Below are 19,014 nucleotides of genomic sequence, written 5' to 3' on the forward strand. Positions count from 1 at the left end.
GTGTCCTTTGTACAGTGTAATAATTATACTGATGAATATTAAGACCATTACTGTATGATTAGGGTTTGATTTAGTGTTAGTTTCATGTATTTATGCCTAATTTATAGTTATTACTATAGTAAAAACATGTAAAATGAGTAAGAAGAAAACATTAAAATAAAGTGTTACCAAAAACTGCAAATTGATGCAAACTGCCATTTTAAGAATCATTCCAAATTCGTCCTTCTCTGCTGCCCTCTAGTGTATAAGAGCAGTAATGCCGCTGTCCATGGTGCTTGTTTGCGTGCTTTTATTGGCTTTCAATCTATGCTTACAACACGCGATCCTGAGTTTCGTTGCATGGTTTACTGTATACAATACACATGAAACGAAACGAAAAAAGAAAAGCATGCACAAAAAGAAACACCATCCCACACGAAAACCATACTGCATTTCAAACAGACTACTATTACTCTGGTGACTCGTCAAGCACAAGGGGATAAACATCTGTGTGTGTTTATTATGAGATCAGGGGCCTATTGCACAAAACTAGGATAAGAGATTAAGCCGGGATATCTTGGTGGTCCTGGCTCAATTTATCCACCAATATAGTTATTTTTCATTATATGTATGGTTCTTGGTGTGAGTGTGCCTTCAGGGTATGTTTACATGACAGTGGTGTACTAAATTTTGCATACAGATGACAAGATCACCAAGATATCCCGGCTTAATCCCTTATCCTAGTTTTGTGCAATAGGCTCCAGATAAACGTATAATCCTCCGCCTAAAAAAATAAAAAAGGATGTCCTAAAGTAACGGAATGATGTTTGGGTTGATTCCTACCAAAGATGGTTTACACAGTGGATTTCATCAGTGCATAGTTTCACATAGAACACATCTGAAATTAACTCAAATCAAGTTTTATGACACAGATCACAAGCATGGATTAGAAATCTTCAATGGACATTCTTTAATGTGTAAATAATTATCCGTCTTTGAATGTAAACGCTATCCTTCAGAACACCCGCTAGACACAGCTTTTATACAGTGTCATCTTCACACATTTTAAACTGTGTATATATATATATAGACCCTTTCTAAACATACCGTTTAAATATTTTAAAAATATATAATGAACAAAAAATAAAAACTTTGGTCAATTACAACAATTCTTATTCCATTGGACCGGACAACTTCTTCCACTTCCATGTTCATTTCGATTTTTCATTTTAGATGGCCGAGTCACTTTTTGCACGTAGTGCTCCTTGATTTTTGGGTTTAATGTCTTCCTAAAGTTCAAAGTCCCAGAGAGTCCTTAAGTTTCTAACGGCGCACGCAGAGGAATGCAGCCATCCATTTCCAGTGACTCTGGCCAGCCTTCATATTTATTACTGCTTTTGCTGTTCTTCATTCGCTAAAAGACAGAGAAAAGGGGGTAAAACAAACTGTCAAAACCATCCACGAACAGCTCTGTTTGCAGTAAAATGTTCTCAATGTTCTTAAATGTGTTTAAAGTTGCACAAATTTAGATATCTCGTATGTGGGCTAAAATGAAATTGCAATGCATTTTCTCTCAAATGTTTTCTTTAAAGAAACAAAAGCAATTCAAGTGATTACAACATTTAGCAAGACATTTTAATCCAAAGAGGCTAGATGGCAGGGCTGTTTTGACGGGGAAATCTTTAACCGGAACTTTATTTAGACCCCAGTTCCTGTGGTTGAAACACAGAGTACCACCCCAGTCCCTAGTGCCTGAACTGTAAAAAAATATTGTTGGTTTAACTTAAAAAAGTAAGTAACCTGGTTGCCTTAAAATTGTGAGTTTATTCAAATGAAAAATGTGAGTTGATACAATGAAGGAAATTGGTTTAATAAATAGAAACTCAAAATATTATTGTATCTGAACCACATAATTTTTTTTATAAATCATGAAAATAGCACATTTCACTGAGTCATCACTATTAAAACACACACAATTACCCAATATGCTTCTTTAAAGCTACACTGTGTGATATTTTCCCCCATCTAGTGGTGAAAAGGTATATGACCATCCAATGAATAATAGTTTCTGTTCCTCTCAATTTCGATTTCGTTTCAACTCCTACGGTGGCCGATTTAGTCATGGCTTCCAGTTCGACCTCTTCGGTGAGTGTTGCTTCAAGTGATGAGGTTACTTTTGAAAACTATTATAATTTTCAAAATTATATTTACATTAACCAGCGGAAAGGTGTGCTAATAATCCCACGAAAAGGAACAACAATATGTTTTTTAACAGATGATGTGTCCAGTTATTTAATTTGCCAAATGATCTATGATCAAATTAATCTATGTAAAATGAATAATAGTTTTACGTTTTCGTTGTTTTTTACCATTTCATTGCTAACATCAGCTATCAGGTTCCCAGACGAATGCAAGCTAATCTTAGTAAAGTAACTTTTATCAGTGCTATCGTTATTCTGTATATTGTACGACACCACTAGTGTAAGGCAGACAAATTATAATGCAATTAAAATATTAATCTCATGTTATCCGTCATAGAACACGGATTTATGTTATAAGGTAAACAATACTTTTTCATCATTGACGCGAGGAAAACTATCCTAGACGTCGTTCTTGTGTTATGCACAGCGCACTAAAAAATAAAATATTTTAATAATATTTTAATAAAGGTTGTCGATTCTCAAAAATGTTCATTGTATTAACTCAAATTTTTATTTTCAATTAACTCAAAATTAAGGCAACCAGGTAACTTATTTTTTAAATTATTTTTTACAGTGTGGGGAAAGTTATACCTAAACAGTGTTTTTGAGATATTTTATTACATGCCTAACAAATGCATTCATCATAGGTACTGCGAAGTTCCATACATTCTACCTGTTCAAATGGACTCTTATTCTCAATTCCTTTGGCGCCAACAAACACCCAGCTGTCCCTGAAGCTCAGTTCCTTTGCTGCTGTGCTCCCCAGCTCCTCGAACAGCCGTCGGGCCTCATCATTTAACCTGTGAATGGGTCAAGCACTCTGATTTAAGCCTTGCAGTAATTAATAAGACAATCCAACAAAGAAACATTGAAAAAGAGAGACTAGTTCACAGAACAATAGTAATCTGAGTTTAAAAGAGGAGTGCAGAAATATATAGACTAACTTGGTGGCTGGGTCATCAAAAGAAGCAACAAATACTAGCGTTCCTTCATGGAGAGGCCGAAGAAACTTCAGCAGCTCTGAAACATCTATGGCAGAAAGAGAGAAAACACTCATGCTAGGAGCTGATAGACCTCATTCATGAGATAACAGTGACCTAACCAAATAATACTAAATCACACTCAACTTACCTCCTTCCCACATATCAAATGCTTTTATTTCCAAAACATCTCCATTAACCCCTGAAAAATGGAAAAAATCTCATTAATACTTGTTTAAGTGAATATGTAGTGTATGCAAGCATATATCAGTATAAAAGAATGAGCTATTTACCATTTACTAAAGCAATATTGAGACCTCTGCCAACATTGTTTTTAGCACTGCTGATAAGACTGTAAGACCAAACAAGTAGAAGTCAAACAACAGTTTTGAAGAGTGCCATTATTATTATAAAAAGACACTTAATTCTATGGTAGGGAGGTAGTTAAAGGGATACTTCACCCTTTTTTCATATTAAACTATGTTTAATATGGCTGAAACATCCTCCCTCACATCTCCCCCTCCATATCTCATTTCTGTCAATGGGGTGAGGGGGAGATGTGAGGGAGGATGTTTCAGCCGTGACTTTTTACTGCGCCGAGTCGAAGTACTCTCAGAAGTGCTATTCCGCCATACATTATAGTTCTCCTTTTTAATCCGCTTAAAAAAGCGCTACATTTTATTTTGTGTCACCATACTTGATCGTTCAACTATTCGTGTAACTGTATTTAAATAGGGGAAACGTGGAGGTGTTTGGTCGCTTCTAACTTGATCTCTGTTTGGTATCTAATGGATGAACTGGGTTTAGTGGGCTAAGCTAAATGCTATCAGATCGTCACTGCCCGTCAGAGAGATTAAGTGCACGCACTGAGAAGAGAGAGGCATGTATCAACTCATTTTATTTAAGGGAATAACATAGTTTAATATTAAAAAGCGGAGAAGTATCCGTTTAAAGGAGAATCAGAAAATGAAATAAGAATATGAACAAAACACAGGCACGGAAAGAGAAACCAATGCCTACTTGCATCACGTTTATGAGTCTGGTAGTGATGGCCATGAGAAAAACATAGATGATATCATGAATATCAGTAGAAACAGAAGAATAAATAGGGAGGGAGGTTGCAAGCGGAGCTTAGTGTGCAATCAATGGCGCCCATGCACTTATAGAGACCGACAGTGATGCAGTAGCATCGAAAAGGTCAGGCAACTTGCATTTTATCCTCCAGACAGACTTTGGGGCCGATGACATTGGCAGCACCAGAAATCAGCCGGAATGTGAGATGTTTGGGTGGACATGGTGCTGACAGGCCACATTTGTACTTGCGTGGTCGTGGTTCTGCAAGAGAAGGTTATTGCATTGAATGAACGATCTTAAATGTTCTTTCTGAAAATGGCAAAGTATGTTTCATGCAAAGTCATTTTACCTGGAGTGGTCTCTTCTTGTCCACCTATAATTGATAATATATATGTTAAAATAGACCATGTACAACATTTTATATATACAGTCAAACCATAAATTATTCAGATACCAGACATAATTTTTTAGTGGTGGGTGGAAAACACTATAATTCATTTATTTACGCAAGAATCACAAAATAAAGTAAACCATATTTATGCCATATTATAGCCAACATTTTTATCAAATGTATTAAATTTGAGACCAAAATGATTCAGACACTTTAACCTGACCATGTTTTCCTTAAAGGGGTACTTCAGCGCTGGAAAGATGAATCTGTATTTAAACTGGGTCATTAATGTAATAGAAATGTGAAATTATTTTTGAATTTGGTGCCTTCTAGACTGAGAAAAGACAGAAAATGTATTTGTCTCATGGGATGAAATACTACAATTCCCAGAATGCTTCGCTGCCCTGTGAGGCCATTCCCAAAGCCACCACTACTGGATTACAGTGACAGAGTTCAGAAAGTACAATTAAATACTGAACGTGTCTGTTCAATATAATGATCGAGTCGCCACCTGAGTCTCACAGCACTAACGCTGCAGGAGTCAGATTACATTTAATGTCATAAATGAGCTGATGAGCACTCGTGATGAGAGCTGAGGAAATCGTGACCACATTCGCCGCATACATTCAAAACGCGTTTTCAGTTCATGCCTTTGGAAGCTTAACTTTCATAGAAATTAATTTGAAAGTTAAAACACTTACATTGCTTAGCATCCGTTTAAATTAAAGCCTGCAGCTGCAAGCTGTGCTGTAAGTGTGATCTCCCGCGAGTTGAAAACATGTGGAAATGGCTCCCTCTGCTGGCTGTAGTCTTTAGCCTCTGGGCAAACATTCCAAAGATGACGCAAATATCGTCAATTTGCGTCACGAGAGGAATTTTTCCAGAAATAAAATGCATAAATCTCTCGTCTCAGGGGGATATGAAGGGGGAAAGCACAATCATTTGAATATACTCCAGGATTTCTACTGATACAAAGCCATATGCTAATCGCTGAAGTAACCCTTTAAACAGTTAGTTCACCCAAAATTAAAATTTCTGTCATTAATGATTTACCCTAATATCGTTCCATGCCTGTAAGACCTCTGTTCATCTTCGGAACACAGTTTAAGATATTTTATTTCTTTTGACCGAGAGCTTATATTTAGACAGAGAGGTTTCTGTTCCTCCATTGAATGTATGTACGGGTCACTGTCGCTTTTTACTGTCGAAAGGTAATAAAAACATAAAAGTAGTCCATGTGTGACATCAGTTGGTTAGCTAGAATCTCTTAAAGCATCAAAAATACATTTTGGTCCAAATACATTTTGCAAATACATTTTGGTCCAAAAAAAAAAAAACTACAACTTTATTCAGCATTGTCTTCACTTTCGTGTTGGTTTTCAATCCGCAAAACAAAGATTAGAACGTTATGAATCAGCGTATCGATTCAGAATTCGGATCGCCAATGTCGGATCGCTGAATCATGAATCAATACGCCGATTCATAACCGTTCAAATCATTGTTTGAGGACTGAAAACAAACACAGAACTACATATGGAACTACATATTTTATATGCTCTAAGATTATAGCACTGCCCATAGAAAAACCTATATCATACACAACATCCTTAGTCCTTACCACTAAAGAGCATTCGTATCAAGTTCCCATCCCCTCCTAGCATAGAATTTGCAAGAAGCCAGGTGAAGCCCAAAAGAAGTACCAAGGCAATAGCACGCAGAGTCACTGGGGAATACAAAATAAATGAAAAATACCATTTGAAAGCCATTGTGTAAAGGAACTTGTCTAGTCCATGATAAGCACGGAAATGCACAGACCTGCAAATCTCATTGTAGACAGATGTCAAAATCTGGTCAGCAAATGGCCACTTTTTATATTCTGTTTGGAGTAAGTGAGACAACATTTATGACAAAGAAAGAAAGGAGCAGATCGCATATTTTCAGAATTAACCAATTTTAACCCTAGCCTAGAGGAAAGTATAGGCTACATTCCAAAAAACGACATTCAGGACCCTGTCGTTCAGGAAATGTAACTTTTAACACGTAACCTAAGTTTAAACATACTTATAATGTAGGTTGACTCCTATTTCTGCCTACTATTTTTTATTTTACATCTAGTTGGACATTTAATGGCTAACATGTTTTAAACCCAGTTTTAGCCATCTTCTATGGGATTACACCTGATATTCATTTGGGAAGCAACTCTCCCTGGAATTGAAACCTAGACAGCAGCCTCATACATATACTCAAATCTGTTCATTTAAACAAACAACTAATTTGTAAACCGGAGCACAATCATTGAATCAAAACTCACATTACACATATATAAAAAAAATACCTTTCAAAATTTGGAGTGACCCTGTGCAGCAGGTTTGCAAAACAGCTTCTCTCTTGGGGTGTAAAACGACTAACGTTAATTTACTCGCTTCCGAAGCACGTTCATCTTAAAGCCAGGCTCGACTGGATTTTTCCGCAACAAATATGACGGACATTTAACGAAAACACAATTCCGTAATACCGAAATATCTTCGTTCGTTGACCTCTAGAAACGTAACGTTACATTTGTTTCCAAAACACCATTCCCGGTGACAATCTTCCGGTTTGAGCTTCGTTCGAGCTCTGTCTGAAATTATGAGCACGTGGTTCTTTTGCGCACCCAACATGCAAATATCATGCTCCACTTCCGAGTGTTTATTTAGATTAAATGCAAATTACATTTGACACGTGTCAAATTGTGTTATTGATATAGATAGTGTGTAAATGTCTACTACATTTTATGTAGGTTTGATACATTGTAGAATCATTTATTGTATTGTAATATACCTCAAATATGCGTGAATGTAAATTTGTCAGTGGCAATGTAAGTTAATTATTACTTTTTGTATTTTATTTTATTTTTAAAGACGTAACGTTAGCCCGGAACTATTCCCCACCAGTCGGCGTTTAATCCGGAAAATAACACACACACACACGCATACTACTGTCATGATCATGGCCACTCTTACTAAAGCTTTAAAACCAATCTTGGGGAGGCAATTGGGAAATACAGCAAAGGCAAGGCATTTTATTAACACGATATGACCAGAGAATCATCATAAATACAAGGAATAATGCGAAATTGTTTATCAACGCGTTCTATTAGCGTGACATTTTATAAAGACAAGGTCAGGGCTGGCTTGCTAATTATCAGTCCGTATTGTACATGTTTGTTTGTTTTTAGCTTTGACCGTTCACATATTTGTTCGTTCATATATAAAATAAAATTGGGACGTTTAATTAGTGCTATTGGCAATGTGATTTCGCTGATTTGGCAGTGTTTCAAAACGTAATGAGCTGCCAAAGTAGATAACATTTTCTTGCTTTATATGTAGCTGTATAGGTCGGCAGCTAAGCACTGACACGCAAGCATGATGAGGTGTGCTTTTTACCATGTTGTAATGCTTGTTTTGTTGGTTATTGTAGGTCTTTGGCGCAGCAGTCAGCAACCAAAGAGGAAAACCTACATACACAGTGGGTTTCTGTCTTCACATGGCAGCTAATGTTTGTCTACAGTGGTTTAGACTTGTATTAGTCACGTTAGTGACTTAAGTACAACCCAGTAATTTAAATCTATCTGTCTGTCCGTCTGTCAAATATGATTGGTTATTCATTGTTTGACAGAAAAGTATACTTTATGGTTCTATAGAATAGAATAAAAGCATGTCTTAATAAGGTAAAGATAATGAATTGTGGTTTCTAATCCTCTATCACTAACTGGACTCTTTTTTATATTCTTTACCTCCGGTTCTCCTGTGTCTTGAAGGGACAAATCATAGTAAGTATGGAGTAACATAAGTAAATATAGAAAACAAAATGCCAAATACCTACGTTTTTTCCACAATTAACATTTAATAAAACCACTGAATGTTAATTCATTATGTTTGTTTCCAGCCTCCTCCTGCCAAGTATGGAGGCCGGCATACTGTAGCATTGATTCCTGGAGATGGAATTGGACCAGAGCTGCTCAGCCATGTGCGGGAACTCTTCAGGTTTGTCAAATCAATACTTAAGTGTTATAGTGTCTGGTGGTAATAATGTGTTGCCACACTAAGATTGTCTTGTTGAATCACAGGTTCAGCTGTGTTCCTGTGGACTTTGAGGTGGTGAATGTAAATTCTTCATCAACCAGTGAGGACGACATCAAAAATGCCATTATGGCCATTCGTCGCAATGGAGTTGCTCTTAAGGGTCTGTACATTAAGTTACTAATTGACAATGTTATAATTGTTCCTCAATTATTAGTGAGATTTTAGATAATTAATTGTTTATATTTAATAATTTTCATCTTTTTTTCTCAGGTAACATTGAGACCAACCACACAATGCCCCCTAACCACAAGTCAAGGAACAATCTTCTACGGTAAGGTTGAAAGACAAATGATTGCACAGTTCCATCAGATGTTTATGATGCTGTGGCCCCCTTAGTTTGAGTTTGACTGACGGCAGAGTGCCTCAGATTTGCCTCCTGCCGATTACTGTGTGTCTAGACTCAGCACAGCTGTCTATCTCTCTCTCTTTCTCAGCACGAGTCTGGATCTGTATGCCAATGTGATGCACTGCCAGTCACTTCCTGGAGTCCAGACGCGCCACAAAAACATTGACATCATCATCATCAGAGAGAACACGGAGGGCGAGTACAGCAGTCTGGAGCATGAGGTCAGGAGTTTACGGCACCCACTCAACAGACTTTCACACTGCTCTACCTGTTTCTAGCACATCTTTCCTCACATACCAGGGTGTTGACATGTATGCATAAATGTATCAATTAATATGTATTATTCTGTTGCACATACTCATTACTTTGCGATGAAAAAAAATGCACTAGGTTTGTTTGTATTGGGTTTTTAATGTTTTTGAAATAAGTATCTTCAGTAAAAAGAAAATACATTAAAAAAACTTAATATCATATAATGTTTTACAATTATCAAAATGTCTATTTTCTTTATATATTTGACCAATCACGGAAAGTAGGGACACAAGTTGGTTCTGGGGCATTTTGAGTTATTCACAGATTCTGAAAGTGTAGTCTCCAAGCTTTCCGAAGCCATGTAACACATGGAAATCTGATAATATTTGGGGAAGTCATTTTGCCATTTGAATGTAGGCCTCTAAAAATTGTGCACCTGTTCTCACCTGCTTGGAGTGACAATAGGGCTAATTTACATCTCATTTAGAAAAGCCATACCCCCTGTAATTCCCCATAAAGCTGTATGGTTGCATAACAATGACAGACGCAACGGGAAAAATCAGACCGCATACTAATAATAATAAAGGATATCAGATGCCAACATTACCTTCTAAAAGCCCATTATAGTAATGTTTTTTTAGCAAGTGATACGAGGCTAAAAATTACAATTAACAATAGGCAGGTTTGGGAAGGTACCCTAGAGTAAATAATCATAATTTTATGCGTGTTTCAGAGTGTATCAGGTGTTGTAGAGTGTCTGAAAATCATCACACGGAACAACTCCCTCCGCATCGCTGACTATGCCTTCAAACTGGCCCGAGAGAAAGGGCGCCGCAGGGTCACTGCTGTCCACAAGGCTAATATCATGTTAGTTAGTCTACCATTGTGCTATTAATTCACAGTTGTTTCACAGCAAAGAATGTGTTAGCAATGTGTTCTCACTCTCTTAACAGGAAACTGGGGGATGGGCTGTTCTTACAGTGCTGTAAGGAAGTGGCCTCTGGATACCCAGACATTGAGTTTGATAGTATGATTGTAGACAACACCACCATGCAGGTGATCATATAATCAGACAAATCATGCTGACAATTTTGATGTGTTATGAGAAGGCAAAATAAGCCCATTACTATATTTACTGTGGTTATGTTGTTTCTTTCAGCTTGTTTCCAAGCCCCAGCAGTTTGATGTCATGGTGATGCCTAATCTCTATGGCAATGTAGTCAGCAATGTGTGTGCCGGGCTGGTGGGTGGACCTGGTCTTGTGCCGGGTGCCAACTATGGACGAGACTATGCAGTGTTTGAAACGGTTGGTCTATAGGATAAAACTGAGCGATTAAAATGCAGAAATTTTAGCGGTCATTCCTCAACAATCATCCATATATATTTTTTAGAGTTAATTGCTTTGGCCTCTGTGTGAATAATATTTGTAGTCCGCTATGTAATCTGCTTTAAGACCCAACAAAACCCTCTGCCTACCTAATATGGCTAGCAAACTATTGCCGTTTAAATGTCTGGGGTCAGTATAATAAATAAAACTGCATAAATAAATGCTGTTCTTTTAAACTTCTTATTCATTAGAGAATCCTAAAAATAAAAAATAAACATTTTCCACAAAAATAATAAAACACTATTTTTATCATTGATAATAAATGTTTCTTAATTAAATCAGCACTAGGTAACTTTTCAACCTTCATAATATATTTTTTAAGACTCTTGTGATGATAAATCGACTTACAATAGGTTGAATGACACGTCTGCCATAGCCTGATGGGGTCTGTATCGTTTTTAATCGTACTTTTAAACTTCGGGTTTCGGGTAGTAACCCGAGAACAAAAAGAACTACAAAATTTGACAGCTTTACGGCATATACGTCACTTCCACCAACACCCACACTTCCTTAAATTCGGACGTGCGAGCCCAATTTTGTTCGTCGGATAATATAGTCATGTCCGAAGCAGCACAGACAAATAAGAAAGAAAAGGTTTTGTTGGAGGAAAGCAATAAGAGGAAACGAAAAAGTGATGGGATTAAAGGCAGGACGAGGATCAACATGTGACCAGCGTTTGCTCGTTGGCGTGAGCTGAAGGAGGCGTGCCCGACCGATGCTGTCATGCTTGTTACGGTGAGCTACCACTCAAACATTAAACTGAAGTATCATATAGATTCTGTAAAACGGTAACCAATAGACTACTATAATGACGCTGGCTTGTAAACGTGAGCATCGTGATTATTTGGCGTTTGAAAAAAATAAAACCCATGAAATTATATTCATATGACATGCTGAAACATGCCACTGACTGTAACGTTACCTGGGATGAAGACATTTCACACGCGACGGCAGAAGAACTCTGAACTCCTCTTGCAGTGTTCAGGGGAACTGTTAGTGCTGCACCGACCCGCGGCGCCACTTTCATGAAGTTATTTGGCCCGCACCGCACCACTGTATATATTTTTACAACCCGCCGCGCACCCGTGACCATTAAATAGACATACGGGGTCCGCGGGTTATGAGACGACCCACGCATTACTAGTTCAGGGCTATCAGGGTTGTCATGTCAACAAATGCACGTGCGATGGCATCCCCTGTTGTAGGATGACAGATCTTACGACAGTAGTTGAGGACATTATATTTTCCAAACTGTAGGGGGACCCCGAGAGCAAAAGTAGCCAAGTGCGGCTTTAAGGCACCAAATCAGCTTATTAAAATGACTTCTGATGGTCTTTGCCATCACAAAAATAAATTACATTTTTAAATATATTAACATAGAAAACATTTATTTAAAGGAAGTGTATGCAAGATTGTGGCCAAAACTGGTACTGCAATCACTCCCCCTCCCCCCTGACTCGAGGTTGCCAGATCGGCTGCAGGATCCAGCAGGAACGTTTGTAGCTGCAGCTGTGGTAGTTATAACAAGAGCAGAGCTGGCAAACCGGATGCCCAAACACTACTGACTTTGTGATTGGTCGATAGGTAGAGGGTGGTGCTTCAGGCCAAAACACATGTCAACATCAACATCAGGCCCTGTCCACACAAAACCAGAGCTTTTCTTATCCAACCTTTTTTTCCGTTCGTTTCAAGAAATATCTGCATCCACACTAGGGGTTGAATGACTTCCATTTTTTTCAAGTCGACATTTATGTGATGAAAGTCAAGTCGATGTCGACAAGTCGCTGATAACGTCATTAATGAACAAATAAACCTGCACCTTGAGCTGAGACGCGAACACGGGTCGTCTTGTGCACAGCTGATAGCTATGGCATATGACACAGCGCTGCCCATAAGGTTATTGGTCCTACATGACAGCTTTCGTATCAATTCTTTTGTCTTATGGTTGTTATATTTCTCACAGATTTCTGCTCGTTCTGAATAAGATACAGATAAAGTACCATAATAAAGATTACTGTATACCGTATATTCATGTATATGAATGCATTTGTGGGTGATTGTGTGTGAATTAATTCTACCTGGCATCGTCTTTCTACTAATAGTGAAGCTGTGAGTTTTAGTTATCAAGAAATATATGCTAGAACTTTTCAGTTCTCTAAGCTATTTTATTGATAAATCACAGAACAGTGTTGACAATACATTTCTGCGCTACTGAATGGTTTTGTATGAGGCGTGCGTGATCTCCGCGTGCGTGATCTCCGCGTGATCAGGCTGTGTGTGTGCATTGCAATGCAGCACGCAGTTTAGCGCGATGATTAACTTACGCGTACAATAAGCGTGCATTCTCCCGATCAATTTTGAGCATCCAGATTGTAATCAAACATGTCTTGTGGAGAGCTCTCGGAGTATGCATTTATTTCTCATTTTTAACTGTTCAAAACAGCCTGCGTGTCAGGAAATATTTGAATATATTCGAATGCATTGGTTGATATTTGATATCCGTTCTAATTAGATTTTTTTTTAAATGACAGCCCTAGTCTAGTGACAAATCAGGGCTATTTTATGATTAATTGAAATACATTTCTTACATAGTTCCTTTAAAATTTGTAATATTTCAAAAAAATTCAGATTTAACTGTATTAGATTACTTTGGCGAGCATTAAAAAAATAAAAAGTGTACTTTTTAGCTAATCAGTCACAACTACTGGGTTGAATGTTACTTCACCTAGGCTAAATAATATTCATAAGCCAGAGTTTTTTACATGCTTCTGTTACCTTAAGTGTATTATTAAATGGAAAGATACTGTTTCCATGTTTCCAAACAATATACTGCATCTGCATTATTCATAGACCCATTTTAAAGGAATAAAGCTTATATACCGTTTCTTTATTGAAATTGAGTTATGCCACTGTAATTAAAATGCAAATATCGAGTGATGTTTGAATGACTGCCATTAAATATGTTATAACAGGCCACCAGGAATACAGGAAAGAGCATTGCCAACAGGAACATCGCCAACCCCACTGCTATGTTGCTTGCCAGCTGCCTCATGTTAGATCATCTCAAGTAAGTGAGGAGCTCATGTGTTATTTTTTATAAATGTCAGCTCTTATGATGGTAATTTTGCTGATTTTTGCCTTTCCGGTTCTTTGTTAGCTCTTGTATCTTTAACCTAACGAAATAGATGTGCATAGCATTTTTTAGCAGTAACTATAGTGCGTTGCTGAGCATATGACTCTTCTTTTTCAGGCTTCATGACTATGCCACCATGATCCGGGGTTCAATTCTCAACACTATGAATGAGACCAGGGTTAGTCACATATATTGTTTCTATAGTATCAACCCTACTCCTGTTACACTTGGTCTCACATGTCTTGTATGGCAGGTTTTTAGATCTTTAGAACTTAATTTAGTCAATAAGGATACCATCAAGTGTGAAAACCTGCACATCAAGTCATTCAAATCTTACCCTGGAGGGCCAATGCGGTGCTGAGTTTCGCTCCAACCCTAATCAAACACACCCACCTGTGATTTTCTAATGACCCTGAAGACATTGATTAGCATGTTCAGGTGTGCTTGATTAGGGTTGGAGCTAAACTCTGCACCGCATTGGCCCTCCAGGGTAAGATTTGAATAGGCCCGAGTTAGACCAAGACATTCTTAGCATTCTTTGGATTTGTCCATGAAAGAACTTTTTGTAGTATGACGCCACAATATTGAAAAACCTTCATTGCAACATTTTTTTGTGCTATATTATATTTTGCTGAATAGTCAAATGTAAAATTACAGTATTCACTGTATAAAAGAAATATAACTAATATAATAAATTAATACAATTTATCTTTGTTAAAGCTACAAAAGTATTTTTTTCTTTCTCTTTTATCGTTTAATCACCATTAGTGACAAACAGATGCTGGTATATTAGGCGGCTTTCCCTTTAAAACAAATGCACGGACCTAATATGGCATTCATAACATTGACACTCATCCGTTTTCTTTCACAATTGTTACAACACACAACCGACTGTGTTCACTAGGATACTCTCAGAGATGGGCATTTTGAATTAAATTTGCATGCACGTGTCTGTTTAAGCTTAAAAGAAAGAAAGAGTTCAGCATTCACATGCTGTCTGTGTATGCGTGCACAGTCTTTTGCACTTGATGCCTGACTGGACTTAAAGGGTTTAGTTCACCCAAAAATGAAAATTGTCATTGATTACTTACCCTCATGCTGTTTACCCTCAGCCTTACTGAGCCAATATCTTAATTTGTGTTCCGAAGATAAACAAAGGTCTTACGGGTGTCGAACGGTATGAGAGTGAGTAATTAATGAGAGAATATTTAATTTTGGGTGAGCTAACCCTTTAACTCAATAATGGATAAACTTTGCAATTAATCCACGAATCACATGCAATACGAACCAGGTGAGCAGCTGGCCCATCGCACATCCTTCGACGCGACTATCGCGGATGCAGACATCTCAATTTCAATGCTAATTGATATATAGTGCAGTCCTAATAGTAATGAGTCGTATTATTTGACTGCCAACATCTATATATACTACTGTTCAACATTTTGGGGAGAGTAAAATTTTTGTTTTGTTTTTGAAAAGTCCTACTCACTAATGTGAAATCATTTCAATTGAAAAGAATTGTTTTCTATTTGGTCACTTTAAAATTTATTCTTATGATGGCAAAGTAAAAAAAAAAAAAAATTATTACTCCAGTCTTCAGTGTCACAAGATCCTTCACAAATCATTGTAATATGCTGATTTGCTGCTCAAGAAACATTATTATTCTTCTTATTATTATTATTATTATTATTATTATTAATGTTGAAGAGAGTTGTGGTGATGAATATTTTTGTGGAAACCATGATTTATTTTTTAGGGTTAATAGAATTATTATTAATAGAAAATTATTAATAGAAAGGTCAAAAGAAAATATATCAACACAGAAACACATTAAAAATGAAGGTAATAAAAATGTATTTGATATCAGTTTTGATCAATTTAATGCATCCTTGGTGTATAAAAATGTTGTTCTTTCTTTCTTCTTAATCTTACTGACCCCAAACTTTTGAACGGTGTATGTGCTTGAAATTGAACTCCAACAATATTGATGGCATTACAGTTTCATGTAGTAATGTCTATTTAGGTCAAATTAATTAAGTTTAAAAAACTTAATTAATTAAGAAAAAACTCTTCGTAGTTTTCATCTTTGTCAGATTTGTTTTTCTTTTTTTCAATAAAAAAGACGCTAGTTCTTTTAGGAACATTGTCCGTATTTCTACATTAGGTTCTTAGTTCCAGGCAGTATTTTTTTACCAGAATAAAAAAAAAATTCAGAGGATAAGTTTACATCCTTGTTGCAAAATTTTTACCACGTTCCGCAATGTTTCCTGTTTGCAGTTGCACACAGTTGACATCGGGGGGCAGGGCACTACCTCAGAAGTGGTTCAGTCCATCATGAGAAACATCCAGAGCGGTGGTCCCCTCACCACAGAGATCTAATCTGAGTCAGCATCACTCCACAGCTGTTTGGTACAGAGCAATTCTTCTATGTTATATTTTTTGTCAATCAGTCTATAATCCATGGCCAGGAGTATCATGTCTAAGTTATTGTAAATGTCATTTCCTATTTGGTACAGCTGTTAATCTCAACTTTCTCAGAAGTTTACTTCCACCTATGTGTTCTTTATTCTGTCTGTGGTTTTTGTTGCAGTTCTGACTTCCACTAATATCTTTTCCCTTTACAATTTACTTGCAGATGTATCCGCTTCACAAGGACATCTGCACTTCATTTTATGACTCAATAACGTTGCTTTTACTTGAGACCAGATTTATTCTTGGCTCCAGCAGCTTTTATGGGGATCAGGGGTGAAGATGGTGTCACTTGAACTTCCCTTCTACAGTTTGAAATGCAGCATTGCATACTTCAGCATTGTGCTTGTGGTGTTTCTTGCGCATAGTGGTCTTTCCTTGGGAACGGCTGAGCTTTTGGATGTATTATATTGTATCTAAACAGTTATATTGTTTAAATGCTATGCTAATGCAATATTTATGATGAGGTTCTTGCATTGGGTGTCTGCTGCTCAATTGCATTCCGAATTTGATCTTTTCTTACTATGTTATCCTCAAACACAATGTATTCATTTTGGGTCCATAACTTTTATGTTTACTTTAATGACCTTGGTTTGTTCATATGCCCACTATCCACATTTGATTTTTAAATTTAAGTTTTTCATTTGTCCGATTTCAATTAAATTTTTAAATAGTTATTAAATCATCTTGAGGCCCCCCGATTGACAAACACAGCTGTAAAGGGTTAAAAAAAAACTGGACTGTCTCACAATTCATTAATGGCACAAAGGTAATCCAATGATGTAATAAATAAAATGGTTGTCCTCTAAACAATGTCTTGTTTATTGTAGATCACCAACAGCTTAAAATTAAACATAGATTGAGATATCCTTTAACAAGTCATAATGCACATTTTACAACCCCAAATCCAGACTAATTTGGGACATTTTGTAACGTAATAAAATCAACAATCTGTTATTCGTTAATTCACTCAAAATTGTATTTAACTGACAAAAATACAAAGAAAATAACAAAATGGATAATAAAATTCCAATTAATGGATAATAAAATTTCAGTTTTCATTGGGCAAATTATTGTATTTTGTAAATGTAAACACAACATCAACAGCTGCTACACACAAAATTGAGAGAGGCAAAATAAAAGTGAAACGATTATAGAATATCCAAGTTAAATTGTTTTTAAATAGTCCACAATTAATTGGTAGTAGTTGAAGGTATATGATTTTTGCATATAAAAGGAGCATCCACCAAAGATTCTTTCTTTGCAAGCAAAGATGGGTCACTCATGGCTCACTGCAAAGTATCTACAGTCAAACCAAAAATTATTCAGATACCAGATATACTTTTTTACTAGTGGGTGCAGGACACTATAATTCATTTATGAGGATTAGGAGTAAGTGAGGACAGCGAAATAAAGTAAACGGACATATTATACCCAAAAATTCTTCATATCGTGGACTCTCAGTAAAAATGATTTTAAAAAAATTGGGACCAAAATGATTCAGACACTTTGACCTGACCATGTTTTGTTTAAGTGTTTTTTCTTTAATTGCTAATGTGACCTTTTACACCACAGACTGAACAAAATTAAATATTGCGTGGCCATTGGTTGACCTTAAGTTGAACAGCTGACAGCTGATTGTAATCCATTCCACACCTTTCTATCAGAGTTATCTGACATTACAATGAATATGTTCTTACAGTTTAACTCTGAATTCTTGTCATATTTTATCAAAACTATAGCGAATAAACTGATAATGTGATAAAATGTTGAAAGTGTCTGAATACATTTTTTAGCCTACGTGTAGGGCAAGGCAGGAAACCTCTGTTGAATGTGCGTGACCTGTGCGTGACCTTTGAGCTCTCAGACAGCATTACAAGAAACCGTAATGCTGTGTTAAATCTAGCCACATGGGCTCAGGAGTACTTTGGAAAACCATTGTCACTTAATAGACTGCTGCTGTATCAAGAAATGCAACTTGAATCTCTGTTAAAAAAGGAAAAAGCTATGCAGAGATACTGCCAAATTGCTCCTTTCATGGTCTAAAATACAGTGGAAATGTGTGCTGTAGACAGTCCATTGAGTTCTCAGTCCCAAAGACGAGAAGGACCATCCAGACTTTCATCAGCGACAGGTACAAAATCAAACATCTGTCATTGTATGGAGACGTGTACTGGGATTGTATGTGTAATGAGACTTATACTGCCATCAAGATGACATTTTTCCTGGCAAGCAAGACAATGCCAGGCCTCATGCTAAACAGAGTGGTTTAGAGTTTAGAAACACTACACCCTAGAAGGGATGTGCTTGACTGCCTGCCTGCCTGCCTGTCGTCCAGATCTGTCTCTTATTAAAAATATATGGCTATAAATATATTTGTGGATTTGTAGTTTCTTACATCTTTATCTGATGTGCCATATTCAAATATTGGAGTCCTTTCCAATAAAGAGTTGAATCAGGTATGTTAAAAATGGGATGTATTCAAGATGTGTATAGTATTGAGGCTTTCGGGAGCCTGAAAGTACCCATTAAAGCAAACACTGTCCAAGTGACAAGAAAACATCAACTCTCCATGAGGGATTTTACTTTTTAGAGGCCATAGCCAAATGTTTTGTATGAATTTGAACCAAGAAAGAAAGTATTGTTTTCCTGTAGACATCGTTATTTACAGGCCAACA

The 19,014-nt window shown here is 36.8% G+C and overlaps 2 protein-coding genes across 2 annotated transcripts; one reads left to right on the top strand and one right to left on the bottom strand.

Moving 5' to 3' along the window:
• Window positions 1-770: 770 nt before the first annotated feature.
• fam3a (FAM3 metabolism regulating signaling molecule A) lies at window positions 771-7,273 on the bottom strand. Its single transcript, XM_067446162.1, has 10 exons — window positions 6,961-7,273; window positions 6,441-6,501; window positions 6,244-6,348; window positions 4,584-4,607; window positions 4,372-4,495; window positions 3,454-3,512; window positions 3,312-3,362; window positions 3,125-3,209; window positions 2,854-2,980; window positions 771-1,393 (listed from the first exon to the last, which is right to left on the bottom strand). The coding sequence occupies exons 2-10, from the start codon at window positions 6,451-6,453 to the stop codon at window positions 1,295-1,297; spliced, it is 687 nt and encodes a 228-aa protein (XP_067302263.1). The 5' UTR covers window positions 6,454-6,501; window positions 6,961-7,273; the 3' UTR covers window positions 771-1,294.
• A 325-nt stretch (window positions 7,274-7,598) lies between these two features.
• On the top strand, window positions 7,599-17,149 carry idh3g (isocitrate dehydrogenase (NAD(+)) 3 non-catalytic subunit gamma). Its single transcript, XM_067446163.1, has 14 exons — window positions 7,599-7,676; window positions 8,085-8,132; window positions 8,425-8,436; window positions 8,553-8,650; window positions 8,734-8,849; window positions 8,960-9,020; window positions 9,184-9,316; window positions 10,081-10,214; window positions 10,301-10,403; window positions 10,507-10,653; window positions 13,707-13,801; window positions 13,985-14,045; window positions 16,145-16,276; window positions 16,503-17,149. The coding sequence occupies exons 1-13, from the start codon at window positions 7,608-7,610 to the stop codon at window positions 16,244-16,246; spliced, it is 1,179 nt and encodes a 392-aa protein (XP_067302264.1). The 5' UTR covers window positions 7,599-7,607; the 3' UTR covers window positions 16,247-16,276; window positions 16,503-17,149.
• The last annotated feature ends 1,865 nt before the right edge of the window (window positions 17,150-19,014 follow it).

This window comes from Pseudorasbora parva, chromosome 6, assembly GCF_024679245.1.
Source record: "Pseudorasbora parva isolate DD20220531a chromosome 6, ASM2467924v1, whole genome shotgun sequence".
Taxonomy (NCBI): domain Eukaryota; kingdom Metazoa; phylum Chordata; class Actinopteri; order Cypriniformes; family Gobionidae; genus Pseudorasbora; species Pseudorasbora parva.